This window comes from Phoca vitulina, unplaced genomic scaffold (assembly GCF_004348235.1).
Source record: "Phoca vitulina isolate PV1807 unplaced genomic scaffold, GSC_HSeal_1.0 scaffold2, whole genome shotgun sequence".
Classification (NCBI taxonomy): domain Eukaryota; kingdom Metazoa; phylum Chordata; class Mammalia; order Carnivora; family Phocidae; genus Phoca; species Phoca vitulina.
In genome coordinates this window covers 60,894,226-60,909,833 of record NW_022589705.1, presented here as the reverse complement: position 1 = coordinate 60,909,833, position 15,608 = coordinate 60,894,226, and the positions used below count along the sequence as shown (strand labels likewise).

Here is a 15,608-nt window from a genome sequence, read left to right as displayed (position 1 = left end):
CTCTGAGCCTGAAGAGGATGTTGAAAGTCCAGAGTTACAAGAAATTCTACGGCATTAGCCATAAAAGATGCTTTTTTATAACTACATATCTAAGTCCCACAGCCTGGGGCCCAGCCTAGTCATGGGTGTTGTTCTAGGCTTTCCTTTCTTTCTCCTTCTCTGCGCCTTGTAATTCCTGATGCCACAAGCAGCTGAGGCACAACCAGGGTGCAGATGTTCTCCTGACTGGTAGAAAGGTGATGAGGGAAAAGGAGTTGGCTCCTTTCACCGGAAGGAACTAAAAAATCTGCTTCATGCTTTTTCTCTGCCACAGCCTTTATAAGAAGTTATAACGCTCATGGCAACAGTGTTGAGTTAGGTCAAGTTTGACTGAAATGTTAAGTATACACTGTGAAATACATTAATAAAATACATGACATTTGTATATAAAGAATATGCTACTTATAGTTTTACTAGAGTTTTTCTACACTTTCTTCATCAGAAAAAAACGACCTATTTGGCATTGGTCCAAACAGTGGGGAATGTGTCCTGGATGAATGACAAAGGACTTTTGCCCAAATTGGGGAATTAAGACTTTGGCAACCACCTCCTCAGATATTGATCATGACTGATACGAAGTAGAGGCCTGTCCAGAGACTGGAAGGACTCACTGGGTATGAACTTTTCCAGACCATGTGCTGCAGATTCCCAGAAATATTCAGAGAGGAATCAGTAGGTGGCTTTCTTCCTCTTGATCACACAGAAGCTATACACCATCAGAATGAGGCTTTAAATGCAAATGTGATCTCACTGGCACCCTCTCCTCCCCAAGAATAAAGGCGATGAACACTTCAGAAAATTACATAAAAGCATAATTTAAAAAATCATCTATAATTTCATTATCAGAAATAACCCTTATCAATTATTTTAGCATGCTTCTTTAACAGCTTTTTTTCCCGGTATTTTTTTCCTTTAAAGCTACATTTTAGGCATATCATTTTTAATCCCCTTATCCCGATTTAATTCATAGCATTCATCAGTACTTGACATATTACATATTTGTTTATTGCCTATCTTCCCCATATAAACCCTATAAAGACGAGAACTTCGCTTTGTTCACTACTGTATCGTCAAGGCCTAGAAAAAGGTCTGATAAATAGAAGATGCTCATATTCACTGAAAATACTGAGAGAAAAGGGGGACAGAAACTGTCTACTTATTAAGGATCTTCCAAACAGATACCATAATACTTCTTAGCATAACCAGCTGACCAACAAGGAATAAGGGAAACCAGTTTTAAGGCTCACAAATAATAACCAAGAACAGGTATCTAACCAGAGAATCCTGGGAAAAGGAAGAAATTTTTTTTTTTCCATGACCCATGCACAAGTCATCAGATAATCAAGTTCAAACTCAGAAAACCTTTAAGAGATACTCAATGAATAATCTGAGGTGTTGGTCATTAATAAAGAATCCATTTTCTCAAGCTGGTCTCCAAATCATTCACTCACTCACTCACTGACCCACTCATCCACTCACATTTACTAAGCATCATAGGTACTGGGGATTTAGAGGGGAATAAGACACAACACCTACCTCCAAGGAACTCATGGTTTGAGTGATACATATGTATACAACTGCTACACAGTAAGTATTAAAGTTCAAAGAGAGTAAAGGAAAAGCAACAGCTAGATTTATGTGAAAGAGGCCAAGAAGACTTTCCAAAAAGGGTTTTACTTTCTTGTGGACAGAAAGGAGGTGGGAGAAGAGAGAAACATATACACACTATACACAAATATACAAATACACACCTGCTCATGCACACACATTTTTCCAGGCAAAAAATAAGTGGCCTTGAAGAGACAGTCATGGCCTGTGGTTTGTAGAAATAGAGAAAATTAGAGAAGAAACATGAGAGAAGGCAGAGGCTAAGAATAATAAAACATATGAACATCTGTATGCTTAGCCTGAGTCATTGCCTGTAAAAATGAAGACCTACGTGGCATTTTACTACCTCTAGAGTCAAAGATGCTCTGGGGAGACCACAAGTTCCCCTCTAAATCCTCAGGATGTTATAAAGCTTTAATTAAGAGTTGGAAAGACTTCTCATTTCCTCAGTTAGGAGTTAGTAAAATATTCCATGCAAAAAATCTTCTGGCACCAGAACTAATCCCATCTATAATGAAGTGGAAAAAGAACTCTTACAAGACAAAATAAAGTATATGTAGAAACTGAGTAACCTGCATTTGCTTTCTTTAGTATTCTTTTAGTCTGCAACGTGTCTACTCACAAGGAGTAAATGCTAAAAAGACCCCACTGTGAGTCAAAATATTAAAAATATCTGATGTCCTTCTATCTCTATCATAATCACCAAATTTTAGAAGTAGGGGTGATTTATCATTTAATTTTTAAGAACAAAAATTTACCCTTAGGTTTTTAGTTTATTTTGAAAGCTTCTATTTTTCCTGTTCTGCGGGATTAATCTTTTTTTCTGGCTAAACACTTTATTTCTTGGTGAAAAAGAAGTGGAGTGTATTGGAGTGTAAGAGGACAAAAGTCCTGTTTGTGACCTTGGGTGTGTAATGCCACCTCTCTGAGTCTCAGTGGTTTCCAGATGTTGGGATTTTATTTTTAGTAAACTAAATAAATATATTAAAACCAACACACATAGAGAAAACAACAACATACAGAGATTTGCTTAACTTAAAAAAGGAGTCCATCTTTCATTTCACAAACAAAAGGATTTAAAAACAAAGAAGAGAAAACAATCTTAGACTGGAAAGAATCCTTTCCAGGAAAAGAGAGTTGGCAACAATTCTCATTCTCATTTTCTCTCTCTCATCCCTATTTGACTTGGAACTATCAAAGAGTATATTCCAAGTAACATTAGTCAGGATTTAGAAACCATTAAACTAAAAAATAGTAGTAATAATAGTAATAGCAGCTACCATTTACTGTGATAGGTACCACAATAAATACTTTAACATACATTATCTCATTTAATCTACCAAACAAACCCATGAAGTATAATTATTAACCTCATTTTATTGTTTAGGACACGGAGAGTAAGAAAACCTAAGGAATTAGCATTTTATCTGAGTAAGTTCAGGCTGTTGGCTTCAAACACCCATGTCCTAATGATGACAAGCCCCCTCTAGACTGTTTATGCTTCCATTCAATTCAAAATCTTATGATAATGTAGCAGATTTGAGACAAATCATTTATTCATTTCTTCAGCATTCAACTGATGAGACTCTGCTATGTCCCAGAAGCTCTGGGGTGGGAAAGTAGGAATACAACTTAAGATGACTCCCAAATCTCTGCTTGGGCAACTGAGTAGATGGTAATACTATTAACAGGGATGGAATGTCCAGAAGATGTTTAGTAATGTTTTTTATTTCATCAGGTGGACAACTTTACTTTCAGACATATACCTGTGACACATTAAGTAAAAGACCATTAAATATATATACATATAATATAAATATATATTAAACATTATATTAACTAATATAAATAAAAAATTATACACACACATATGTGTGGAACTCAGGGCTAGCGACTTAGATTTGTGGTTAGTAACATGATGAAATGTTAAAAAAGACAATTCTGGCAGTCATGTAGATGACAGATTGGCAGGTAAAGAGAATGAAGGCAATTTAATATCACAGTCCAGATAAAACAAAATGAGGGTCCAAACAAAACTGAGTATAAGAAGGAACAACCAGGGTCTATTTGGGGGTAAAACAACAGAACTTGGCAATTTATTGGAGGTGAGGTATGGCAGAGAAGAAGTCTAAGATGATTGGCTAATAGTATCATTAATACAGAAAGTAGAAATACTAATACTTTAAAGGAGAGACTAACTGGAAAAGATGATTATTTCAATTTTAAGCACTGTTGAGCTTGGCACCTAAGGGGAAATATCCAGCAGATAACCTGAAGGTACTGGAGGTTCAGGAGAGAGTTCAACACTGGAAGACTAAATCAAGAAGTCATTAAGAAACAGGTTGTAGTTGAAGGCACAGAACTAGACATCACTACCATAAAAAGTGTGTAGTGTGAGAAGAGCAGAAGCACTAGGCTAATTAATACATAACCTAAAAAGATAGCCTCCACTCTTCAGTTTTTTCTCCAGGACATTGAGATTATTCTCTTGATCCTGTTTTGTTTGAATAAAAGGAGATATCTGTCCCAGATACCTCCTGGGAGCAAGCTGTCCTGAGGGAACAGAGACCAGGGCAACAGGAAAAATCTTTTAGTTCGTATTAGATCAGAAGTTCTCAAGGTGTGGTCCATGGACCTGGAGGTCCCCAAGACCTCTTTATGGAGATCTGTAAGGTCAAAATTATTTTGAATATTAAGATGTTATTTATATTTCTTAATGTGTTAATATTTGCAACAATGTAGATAGAACTGCTAGTGTCTTACAGCGAATCAGGGCAGGGCATCACAAACTTGGCAGGGGGGAAAAAAGGCCAGTTGTGTTTAAAAATGTCTGTCCTTGGGGTGCCTGGGTGGCTCATCGGTTAAGCGTCTGCCTTCGGCTCAGGTCATGATCCCAGGGTCCTGGGATCAAGCCCCGCATCGGGCTCCCTGCTCTGCAGGAAGCTTGCTTCTCCCTCTCCCACTCCCCCTGCTTGTGTTCCCTCTGTCACGGTCTGTCTCTCTCTCTCTGTGTCAAATAAATAAATAAAATCTTAAAAAAAAAAATGTCTGTCCTTGATGAATCGATAAAAATTATTAGTTTTAATAAGTCATGATCCTTAGGTACACATCTTTTTTTCTTTAAGATTTATTTATTTATTTTAGAGAGAAAGAGAACACAAATGGAGAGAGCAGAAAGAGAGGGAGAGAGAATCTCAAGCAGATTGCACTGAGCGCAGAGCCCAACTTGGGGCTTGATTTCATGACCCTAAGGATCACGATCTGAACTGAAACCAACGATGGATGCTTAACCTACTGAGCCACCCAGGTGCCTCTAGGTACACATCTTTTTAAAATTCTGAGTAACAAATGGGAAATACACACAAAGCACTTCTGTTGAGTAGGAAAGTATGATAGTTATCTGGAGGAAAAGCACTTGCATGATGGTGTGCAAAACAAGTTGAACTAGCTGCTTTTTTCATGGAATGCCCTTTTTACTTGAAAGAAGTAACAGCTAAACAATGGTTATTCAGATTTGGGTATTTGGCAACATTTCCTCCAAAACAAACAGTGAGGCTGTCACTTTAAAGAAAACAACTGATAGTATTTGTTGCGGGTGGTAAAAATTCAAGCTTTCAAGTAAAAATCAGAATCTTAGAAAGCTGTATCTGTCCCATAATCTTAACACTATACCAGTATTTAAAGACTCTGATAAGATGGATGGTGATATTAATAAATATAATTTTTAAAATATTTATAATGAAATGTATCAGCAGTGAACCAATATTTCCAAAATGATCAATGCAAATTACAAAATCATATATAGGTAAAAAATTCATTCAAAGTGCAAGAAAAACCAATGGATTTTAATGTAAGAGAGCATGAAAAGGTCACTGATATGGTTTCATGTACCACATTGCAACTAACTTTAAAGAAACTAAAATATGTTGAAATTTGGTATAGTATCAAAGAAGAATATCCAAAATTACCTAAAAAGGTTACTGAAATACCCCTCTACTACATATCTGTGTGAGAGCAGATCTTTTTCATTTCACATACTTCAAGCAAAACAATACAGTGCAAGAGATTGAATGCAGAAGTAGATATGAGAATCCAGCTATCTTCTTTTTTATAAGGCACACATTTAAAGAGCTTTGCAAAAATGTATGAATAATGCTACTCTTGTCACAATTTTTTTTTTTTTTTGGTTTGGAGTTATTTTTCTTAAAGAAATATGTTATTTATGTTTATATGTAATGGGTTTATTATCATTGCCTTTGACTTAAAAAAAATTTTTTTTTTTTAAAGATTTTATTTATTTGACAGAGAGAGACCCACAGCGAGAAAGGGAACACAAGCGGGGGAGTGGGAGAGGGAGAAGCAGGCTTCCCGCGGAGCAGAGAGCCCGATGTGGGGCTCGATCCCAGGACCCTGAGATCATGACCTGAGCCGAAGGCAGACGCTTAAGGACTGAGCCACCCAGGCGCCCCGACTTAAAAAATTTTTAGTTTCTTAGTTTCAATTTCTAATATGGTAAATACTGATAGATATAACCCTCTTTGAGGGTCTTCATTAATTTTTAAAAGTGTAAAGGGGTCTTCAGACCAAAAACCTACTATACTTGATGATTTCCAAAGTTACTGCTTGTGATTGTTTCAAATTACCCACTCCTAATTATTTTTGAAATAAGAGCATAGTAAGGTTGAATTATCTCCACCAATCCCCAAGAGCCTTTCATGGATCTTCTACAAGTTTCTTACTAAAATGCTTTAATTTTTTAACATTTTTCATCTGATTATATTCCCTATACTCCCAGTACCCTTTATGAAATTTTGGGTTCCCAAGGATTTCTTTTTTTCTTTTTGTTTTTTCTCACTTACATAGTAGATAAGTGAAGAGGCAGGATAACACAGAGGAAAATCAATGGGCATGGATTGAGAAGCAAACTGGTAAGTGCCTCTGGGGCTTAGCTTTTCCTTTCATATATTAGGAAATCAGGCTTGATAACAGTTTTCAAATCTTAAATGAAATTCCAATATATGAAACAAATAAATGGGATTTTAAAAATTAACTCTAAAATCATTTTAAGATTTATTTAAGAGAGAGAGCTGGGGAGAGGGGCAAAGGGAGAGGGAGAGAGAGAATCCTCAAGCAGACTCCCTGCTGAACATGGAGCCCAACACAGGGCTTGATCCCAGGACCCTGAGATCATGACCTGAGCTGAAACCAAGAGCCAGCTGCCCAACAGACTGAGCCACCTAGGCACCTTAACTCTAAAATCATCTTAAGTTCGAATTTATATTATTTACTTATCACAATGACAGTGAAAACAAAGCAATTTTTATTAACACAAATGTTTAAAGTCAGGATTTGAACTTATTTCTGCGGTTGGTTTTGATTGCTCTATTTGAAAAACAATTCACCCAAAGAAGTAGTTATACACATTTTTAAACAAGAGTCTTGCAATCTGAGTAGTTTAAAATAATTTTTATCCAGAGGTTTGCACAAAAACCACTTAACCTGACAGTACTTTAAAGCACCAATGCACTACAATATGTTAATATGGTTTGTAACATTTATGAATGCATACATTTAATTAAATTGCAGTTTTTAAAAATTTAAAGACACTTAAAAAATATGAAACAATAATTTGCCAACTCTCTGAAGACCTCTCTGGAAGCTAGTTTTGTGAAAAATAATATGAAAACTCTGGCCCATAGCATGTGTAAGATTCTTTGCAGCTCTAAAAAAGGCAGCAATATTAAGTTTGACAGAAAAAAAAATCTGTGGCATCGCCTTACTACCATTTTTATATTGTCAGGATTGGATGAGAAGATAAGGCAGAGGCACCATAATGAAGTGACTATAGAATGAGCTCTGAAATAAGACATGGATTGGACACTGAGCATGGCAAAAACTACTACAGCCTTGGGCAAATTGCTTGACCTAAGTCTCATTTTTCTCATCCTTAAAATGAGAACGAACGGTACCTGTCTCTATAACCACTGTGAAGATTAAATGAGGAAAATGCAAAAACGAAGTTTGGATGACCTTATGTGTATGGCTTAAAAAAAAAAGAAGAAGAAGAAAGTTCAGACCTCTGGTATTTCTGAATCTGTGGAAGGTCTGTGTAACTCTGCCCCAGACACACTAATACGTAGCCCATCCAATTCAAAAGAGTTTTTGGGGGGCGCCTGGGTGGCTCAGTTGGTTGAGTGACCAACTCTTGGTTTCAGCTCAGGTCATGATCTCAGGGTCGTGAGACTGAGCCCCACATGGGGCTCCACTCAGCAGGGAGTCCGCTAGAAGATTCTCTCCCTCTGCCCCTCCCCCACTTGTGCATGTGCATGCACACCTCTCTCTCAAATAAATAAATCTTTTTTAAAAAAGTTTTTGCTTCTAAGATTCTCATTCAAATCAAGATGCAAGCTAAATGGCAGACTAGGAAGATACAGGTGCTCATTTGTATGTAAGGATGGTTTAACATATGAAAATCAATCAATATAATACACCCCATTAACAGAATAAAGGAAAAAAAAAAACCCACATTATCCTCTTAATTGATGCAGAAAAAGCGTCTGACAAAATTCAACATCCTTTCATGATAAAAACACTTGGCAAACTAGAAAAAGAAACTACTTCAACATAGTAAAAGCCACATATGAAAAGCCAACAGTGAACATCTTATTCAATGGTGAGAGATTGAAATTTTTTCTCTAAAATCAGTAACAAGACAAGGACGCCCACTTTCACTACTTCAATTCATCACAGAAGTCCTACCCAGGGTAACTAGGCAAGGAAAAAAAAAGGCATTCAAATTGGAAAGAAAGAAGTAAAATTATCTCTGTTGCATACAACATGACCTCACATGTAGAAAACCCGGAAATTCCACAAAAACACCTGTTTAGAATAAACAGCAAAGTAGCAGGATACAAAATCAATGCACAAAAATCAGTAGCATGTCTATATATTAACAATGAACAATCTGAAAAGGAAATTAAGATGGTAACAATTTCATTTACAATAGCATGAAAAAGAATAAAATACGCAAGAATTAACTAAGGAAGGCATGTATGCTGACAACTATAAAACATTCTGAAAGAAATTAAAGAAGATACAATTAAATGGAAAGACAGCCCACTTCATGGATTGGAAAATGTTAAGATGTTAATACTAACCAAAGCAATCTACAGATTCAAAGCAATCCGTATCAAAATCCCAATGACATTTTTTTGCAGAAATAGAACATTCATACTAAAATTCATATGGAATCTCAAGGGAACCCGAAAAAGAACAACAAAGTTACAGGTATCAAAGATAGACATTTACACCAGCAGAACAGAAGAGTGAGTCCAGAAATAAACCCTTGCATATACAGTCAAATGATTTTCTTTCTTTTTTTTTTTTTTAAAGAATTTATTTATTTATTTGACAGAGAGAGACACAGCGAGAGAAGGAACACAAGCAGGGGGAATGGGAGAGGGAGAAGCAGGCTTCCCGCGGAGCAGAGAGCCCGATGTGGGGCTCGATCCCAGGACACTGGGATCATGACCTGAGCCGAAGGCAGACGCTTAACGACTGAGCCACCCAGGCGCCCCAGTCAAATGATTTTCTACAACGATACCAAGACCATTCAATGGGGAAAGGTCAAGTCCTTTCAACAAATGGTACTGGGAAAATTGAAAATCCACTCTAAAAGAATGAAGTCAGACTCTTATAACAAATACAAAAATTAACTCAAAATGCATCAAAGACCTAAATGTAAGAGCTAAAGCTATAAAACTCTTAGAAGAAGAAAACATGGGGAAAACCCTCATGATATTGGATTTAGCTATACTTTTTTGGAATGACACTAAAAGCATAGGCAAAAAAAGAAAAAGTAGATAAACTGGATTTGTGATGGTTGCACAACAAAAGTTACCTTCTGCTTTGAAACCATTCATGACTTACCCTAAATGGAGGTGATCTCCCTTTCCTTTAAATTTTTGCAGCTTTAATGAACTTCATGGCAATTACCATTTCAGTCAAGAGTTAATTACAGTTGACCCTTGAACAACATGGGTGTGAAGTGTGTGGATTCACTAATATGCAGATTTTTTCAATAAATGCAGCACAGTACTGTCAATGTATTTTCCTTATGATTTTCTCAATAACGTTTTCTTTTCTCTAGCTTACTTTATTGTAAGAATATATGCAACATACAAAATATGTGTTAATTGCCTGGTTACGTTATTGGTAAGGCTGCCAGTCAACAGTAGGATATTAGTGAAGGTTTTGGGGAGTCAACGGTTATATGCAGATATGCAACCGCATGTGGGGGGAGGGTCAGCATCCCTAACCCCCGTATCGTTCAAGGGTCACCTGTATAAATATATTAACTTTTCATTTTATTAGGTTATCCTTTCTAATCATACAATATCCCTAGCTATATATTAATTCATCAGCTCAATGAGAGTCTAAAAAAAGCACATGTATTTTAAAAATATATTAATTTAACCACTGTTACTACAATAAGCCTTTTAGAAATCTTATTTGCTGTTATTCTAAGTTTTGGTTTAAATCAATACCCAGCACTACATTAAATCTTGTTTTCTACATATCTGCTTTTTATATTCAATTCCTTTTTGTTACTCATTTTGGAAGTTAAATTTCAACCTGAAAACAACACACACTGCTAAATCTCATCTTGTTTTAATTTGTACAATACCAGAAATCTAAATTGTGAAGGCATTTCTACTAATCTTTCTCTATGCTCATGATCCTCAACTTCAGCACATCAGCAAATTTGTCACATCAGCAAATTTGTGTACTGAATAACTCACCTTATTTTCATCTGGAAAAATAAGGAATCCTGTATCAGCATGATACTTGAGGTATTTACAGGTTTGAGTCCACTTCCCTCTAATTCCCTGCTCTCCTACACAATAGTTGGTCTGTTTTATTTTTAAATGAGTAGTGAGAAAGTTGCAGAAGCTTTTAGTCTCTGTCAGACTTTGTTTTGAATCTTGGCTTCACCTGGTTCAAATCTAGTAAACTATATAATCTTGATCAAGTTACTTAAAGTTCTGGTCCTCAGTTTCCTGATCTTTAAAATGGAAATATTACTTACAAGGATAAAATGGAAAATTAGCTGCCATAAATAAAGCATGAAGACTGGATGCTAGAGTAACATTTCGATTTTCTCTGTATTATTAAAGATCTTATCCACTATTTGTAAAGCTATTATCATTACCTACTGGAAGCAATTTTTAATTTTAGGCCAAGATCTATAAGAGTCATTGCTGACTTTGAAACTGCCAACGCTGCCTTTTATTAAGGAAAAAAAAAAATTATATTGGTTTTACTGGCTAGAGTACATATTCTAGTAAGTTTTTTTTTTAATGAAGTATAGCTGACACACAATGTTACATTAGTTTCAGATGTACAACATAGTGATTTGACAAGTTTATACGTTATGCTATGCTCGCCATGAGCACAGCTACCATCTGTCCCCATATAACACTATTTTATAATACCATTGACTGTATTTCCTATGCTGTACCTTTCATTCCCATGACTTATTCATTCCATAACTGGAAGCCTGTCTCCCACTCCCATCTAGTAAGATCTTTAACATGAATAATAAATGAGATAAATAAATGATAAGAAAAGTAGAAAGTGATATGCCAACACTTGCCACCATTATTACTGGTAGATTACAATTGGCTATAACTATGCAATAATTTTACAGCCTTACGTAAGTAAATAGGACAAATATATTTGGAGACCAGAAAAAGAAGCTTAAAGAGTCATATTTACTGTTCAAAGAAACTGATCAATTATTTCCTTACCTGAATCACTTGCTGCAACAACTGTTCCACCAGGAGCAAAAGGATCATTGTGCTTCAATGTTTCTACCTAAACAAATTACACAAAATCATGACTAAGAGAGGCAATATTTCATAGCTGAAACCTCATGGCCACATCAAAGAAAATATTCTTTACCAACTCTTAATTAAGAAATACAAGGCATTAGGAATAAATGTTTCCCCTTACTGATTTGCAATCTTATTAAACTGAAATGACACATATCATTTTCTAATCTTTTATTGAGTAATATAATATCCATTCAAAATGGTATATGAAACATATATGGTTTAACAAGTAACTATCAAATGAATTCCTATGTAACTGCCAACACCTGAGAAGTCTTCACGTGCCCCTCTCCAAAGAAACTGCCAACACCTGAGAAGTCTTCCAAGAAACTGCCAACACCTGAGAAGTCTTCACGTGCCCCTCTCCAAACACAATCCCATCCCTCCTCTATAGAGGTAATTACTACCCTGACTTTGGTGGCATTCATCTTTTTTCTTTTCTTCATAATTTTGTTACTAGTACAGATACACACTGTTTTAACTTTTTACATGGAAGTAATTTTAGATTTCTAGAACAGTTGTAAAGATAATACAGAGAGTTCCCATATATCCTTCACCCAGGTTCCTCTAATGTTAGTACCTCATAACCTCATATAATCATGGCACATCTATTAAAACTAAGGAATTAACACTGGTACAAAACTATAAACTATAGACTTAATTTGGATTTCACTAGATTTTCCATTAAGGTCCTTCTCCTATTCCAGGATGACATGCTGCCTTTAGGACGCATACTATTCTAACTCTTAAATATCCTAGTACTTAAATATCAGACGCTAGATTTATTTTCTAGTTATCTAAAAATAATTCTAGCATTCTGCCCATCAGAGGAACATACACATGTACCAGAGGAAGACGGGGGTAGGGGGGTGGGGAGGGAAGAGGGGAGGAAAAGGAGGAGGAAAGAAGGGAGAGAGGAAGGGAGGGAGCTCTGCTAATAAGATCCTGCTACTTTCAATAATAAGCCATGTAAGAATCTGGACCAAGTGGCAAGGGTGAGTGGCTACAGAGTGAGGACTTTACCAGAAGCCAGAGATTCCTGCTATAGAACTGTTTTCCTAAATTATTTTGGTTTTTAATCATAGTCAAACAAATTATATATCTAGGAAGAAAAGTGAACCTTCTCTTTCTGGCATCAGGCCCTTGTTAAGAGGCTAATGAAAGCCTTAGCAGACAGTTAGATGAAAGGGGCATGAAAAGGGTTTGGGAACATTTATCTCCTCTGACTCATGGCTATCAATGTCATCTGTATTACAGGCTCTATTTCTAATCATTAAGAAATTGGTTATTACAATTGAATGTCAAATGGTATCACAGAGCTCAACTGATAAATTTCCAAATAAAACAAATGTATTTGAAAAGAGAAAAGTATTGCTAACCAGGACTTGTAGTACATTCTCTCTTTATAAAAGAGAACCCAGGGACGCCTGGGTGGCTCAGTCGGTTAAGTATCTGCCTTCAGCTCAGGTCATAATGCCAGGGTCCTGGGATCAAGCCCCACGTTGGGCTCCCTGCTCAGCGGGGAGTCTGCTTCTCCCTTTGCCCCTCACCCTGCCCCCCAGCTTGTGCTCTCTCTCTAGCTGTCTGAAATAAATAAAATCTTAAAAAAAAAAAAAGCGAGAGAACCCATTTAAACTACTAACAGAAAGACGTAATTAATACTAATGAAGTTTTTAGAACTGAGGATGATAGTACTTATTTTAACTGATGCCAATGATATTATTATAAAACTAGCATAATGGCTTATATTCTTATTATATCTGTTGAATGAATAAAGAGAAATCAAAGAAAAACATGAAGGTGGTCTGTATAGTCACATGGTTCCTAATATAATAGTCAAAACACCAGTGTGAGAGATAGTCACTGACTTAAGTCACCAACTATTATTGTTTCTTCTCTTGACTTTCAGAGGAAAAACAACCTAATAGGCCTGATTTTTAACAAAAGCTTATAGATTTTTATTTGCCATCACAGAGAAAAATAGAAAAAGCAGGCCTACATAAGTGTCAGGTTTAATTTCTATTCCTTCCTCATACACTGTGCCACCACCTAAAAGACCACTGAGACAGCAAGGGGAACAGGATGGAATGAATGCGTAGCCTATGAAGGATTAAGAGGCCATTAAACTCTATGTTATGTTCAGTTTGATAATTAGGCAATTTAGTACATAAAAGGAATCTTCATAACTACAATTCAGGTGGTATTTTATAGAATTAATGTTCCAAAATCCTCCTACAAGGTCGCCAAATTTATCACTGAAATTCTCTCTTCAACATCAGTCATCTATCCCCCACGTTGACTGTATGACTTAGTAGCTACACAATGCTACCATACACTAGCTAGGAGAGTAAGAAATGCCAGTTGTTTTGTTTCACTTTGGTTTTTTAAATTATGTCCCTCCGAGAGCAGAGACTAGCCTTGAGGGAATAGGAAAGACTTTTGGGGAGAGAGATCTAGAAACATAATCAGAGGCCTGTTTAAAAAGAAGGAAGATCACAAAACACAAAGGCTCTGTAGCTGGGAAGAATTAAGTTTAAATCTTGGACTATAGGGGTGAAGACCTTAGATTTTGGTCAGATAGACCACGGTTTGAATTCAGTTCTACCACTTACTTACTATCACTTAACCTCTTTAAGCTTCATTTACTTTATCTTAAAAATGAGGATGGTAACATGAGCTTCATAGGAATAGTGTGAAGATTAAATGGGTAACACATGAACAGAGCTTAGCACCATGCCTGGTACATGGAAGAGATGAGATAAACAAAGCTATTATTATACTGCCAATTTGGTTTTTTGTTTTGTTTTTAATGGAGAAATCAAGAGCAGTCAGCAAGGGCAATATTGCTTTCACAAACTGGGGAGGGAAGAGAAAAAGTAAATAGAGCAAATGGTGGAAAATTTTCATCAGGGGAGAAGAATAGGAGAAACCTGTTTTATTTTTAAATTAGGAAGAGCTGCTTTGGTTTTCTTGCTCTTTAATGATAAGAGTAGAGAATAAGAGACTAGAATAAGGTAAGAGGAAAAAAATTCAGGTCGCAGCCAATTTTAGAAGAATTTGGCAAATGGGTCCACACTGCAAACTAAGTGTTGTAGGAAAACACAGTATCCAGTAGCCTGTGGAAACCACAAATATTCAGTTACAGAGGCACTTGCTCACTTTTACATCAATAGAAAATACCAGTTGTTAGCCAAATAGCTCTTTACTGAGTACAGTAAGAAAGCAATTAAAGAATACAAAATCTATCAACTTTAAAACAATCAATTCCTCTTTTAAGGGAGTATTCTTAATCTAAGAGAATTAAAAGACAAAATTTTTGCTTCAAATGCCCATCAAATCAATTGTTCTTTTTTGGGTGAAACACCCTGCTTAAAAAAATAAGTCTCCAAATAAAAAATAAAAACAAATTCCAAAACCATTCATAATTATTTAAATTGGGTAATGGATACATGGAGGTTTCTTAAAATATTTCATTATATGACTCTATTTTGGGTATGTTTAAAAAGCCATAATATATTTTCTTTTTAAAGCCACTTAGCTGTATGACCTTGGTTACTTCCAAGTCCCAGTGTCCTTATTGTTAAAATAGGGCTACCAACACCTACTTTGTAGGTTGTGAAGATTTACAAAAGAGAGTCTGACATTTAGTAGGAATTTGTATTTCTCTACAAGATTAACACGTATGTGTTATATAATATATATAAAATGTGTCTATAATATAAATGATTTTATCTTTCTAAAACATCAATGCTATTTTAAGGTTGATTTTTATTATTTTATTATTTCAATAATGCATACCACACATTTCTGAAAAGCTTTATTTATTAATGGATTTCAAATCATTTATTTTAAATATCCCCAATGGGATAATATTTGATCCTTATTAAGGATGGACTTGATTTTTAGATGAAATAAGTTATTCCAGCCAATTACAGGGAGTGATAAAGCTGTGAAATGCCAGTCTGAACAAAAAAACAAAAAAAACCAAAAACTAGATGGACTGGATGAGATTGACATTTTTACATAGCCCATCAGAAGTAATCTAAAAGAGGATCCTTTCAACACTGT

The 15,608-nt window shown here is 35.7% G+C and overlaps 1 protein-coding gene across 2 annotated transcripts in view; it reads right to left on the bottom strand.

Annotated features, from left to right (window-relative positions):
• Window positions 1-15,608, bottom strand: part of EPS15 (epidermal growth factor receptor pathway substrate 15) — a 142,072-nt gene that overhangs the window by 10,552 nt on the left and 115,912 nt on the right. For both annotated transcript variants that reach the window (XM_032429233.1, XM_032429238.1), the window contains exon 21: window positions 11,457-11,523. In XM_032429233.1, coding sequence (XP_032285124.1) covers window positions 11,457-11,523 — 67 coding nt within the window. The remainder of the gene's footprint in view (window positions 1-11,456; window positions 11,524-15,608) is intronic.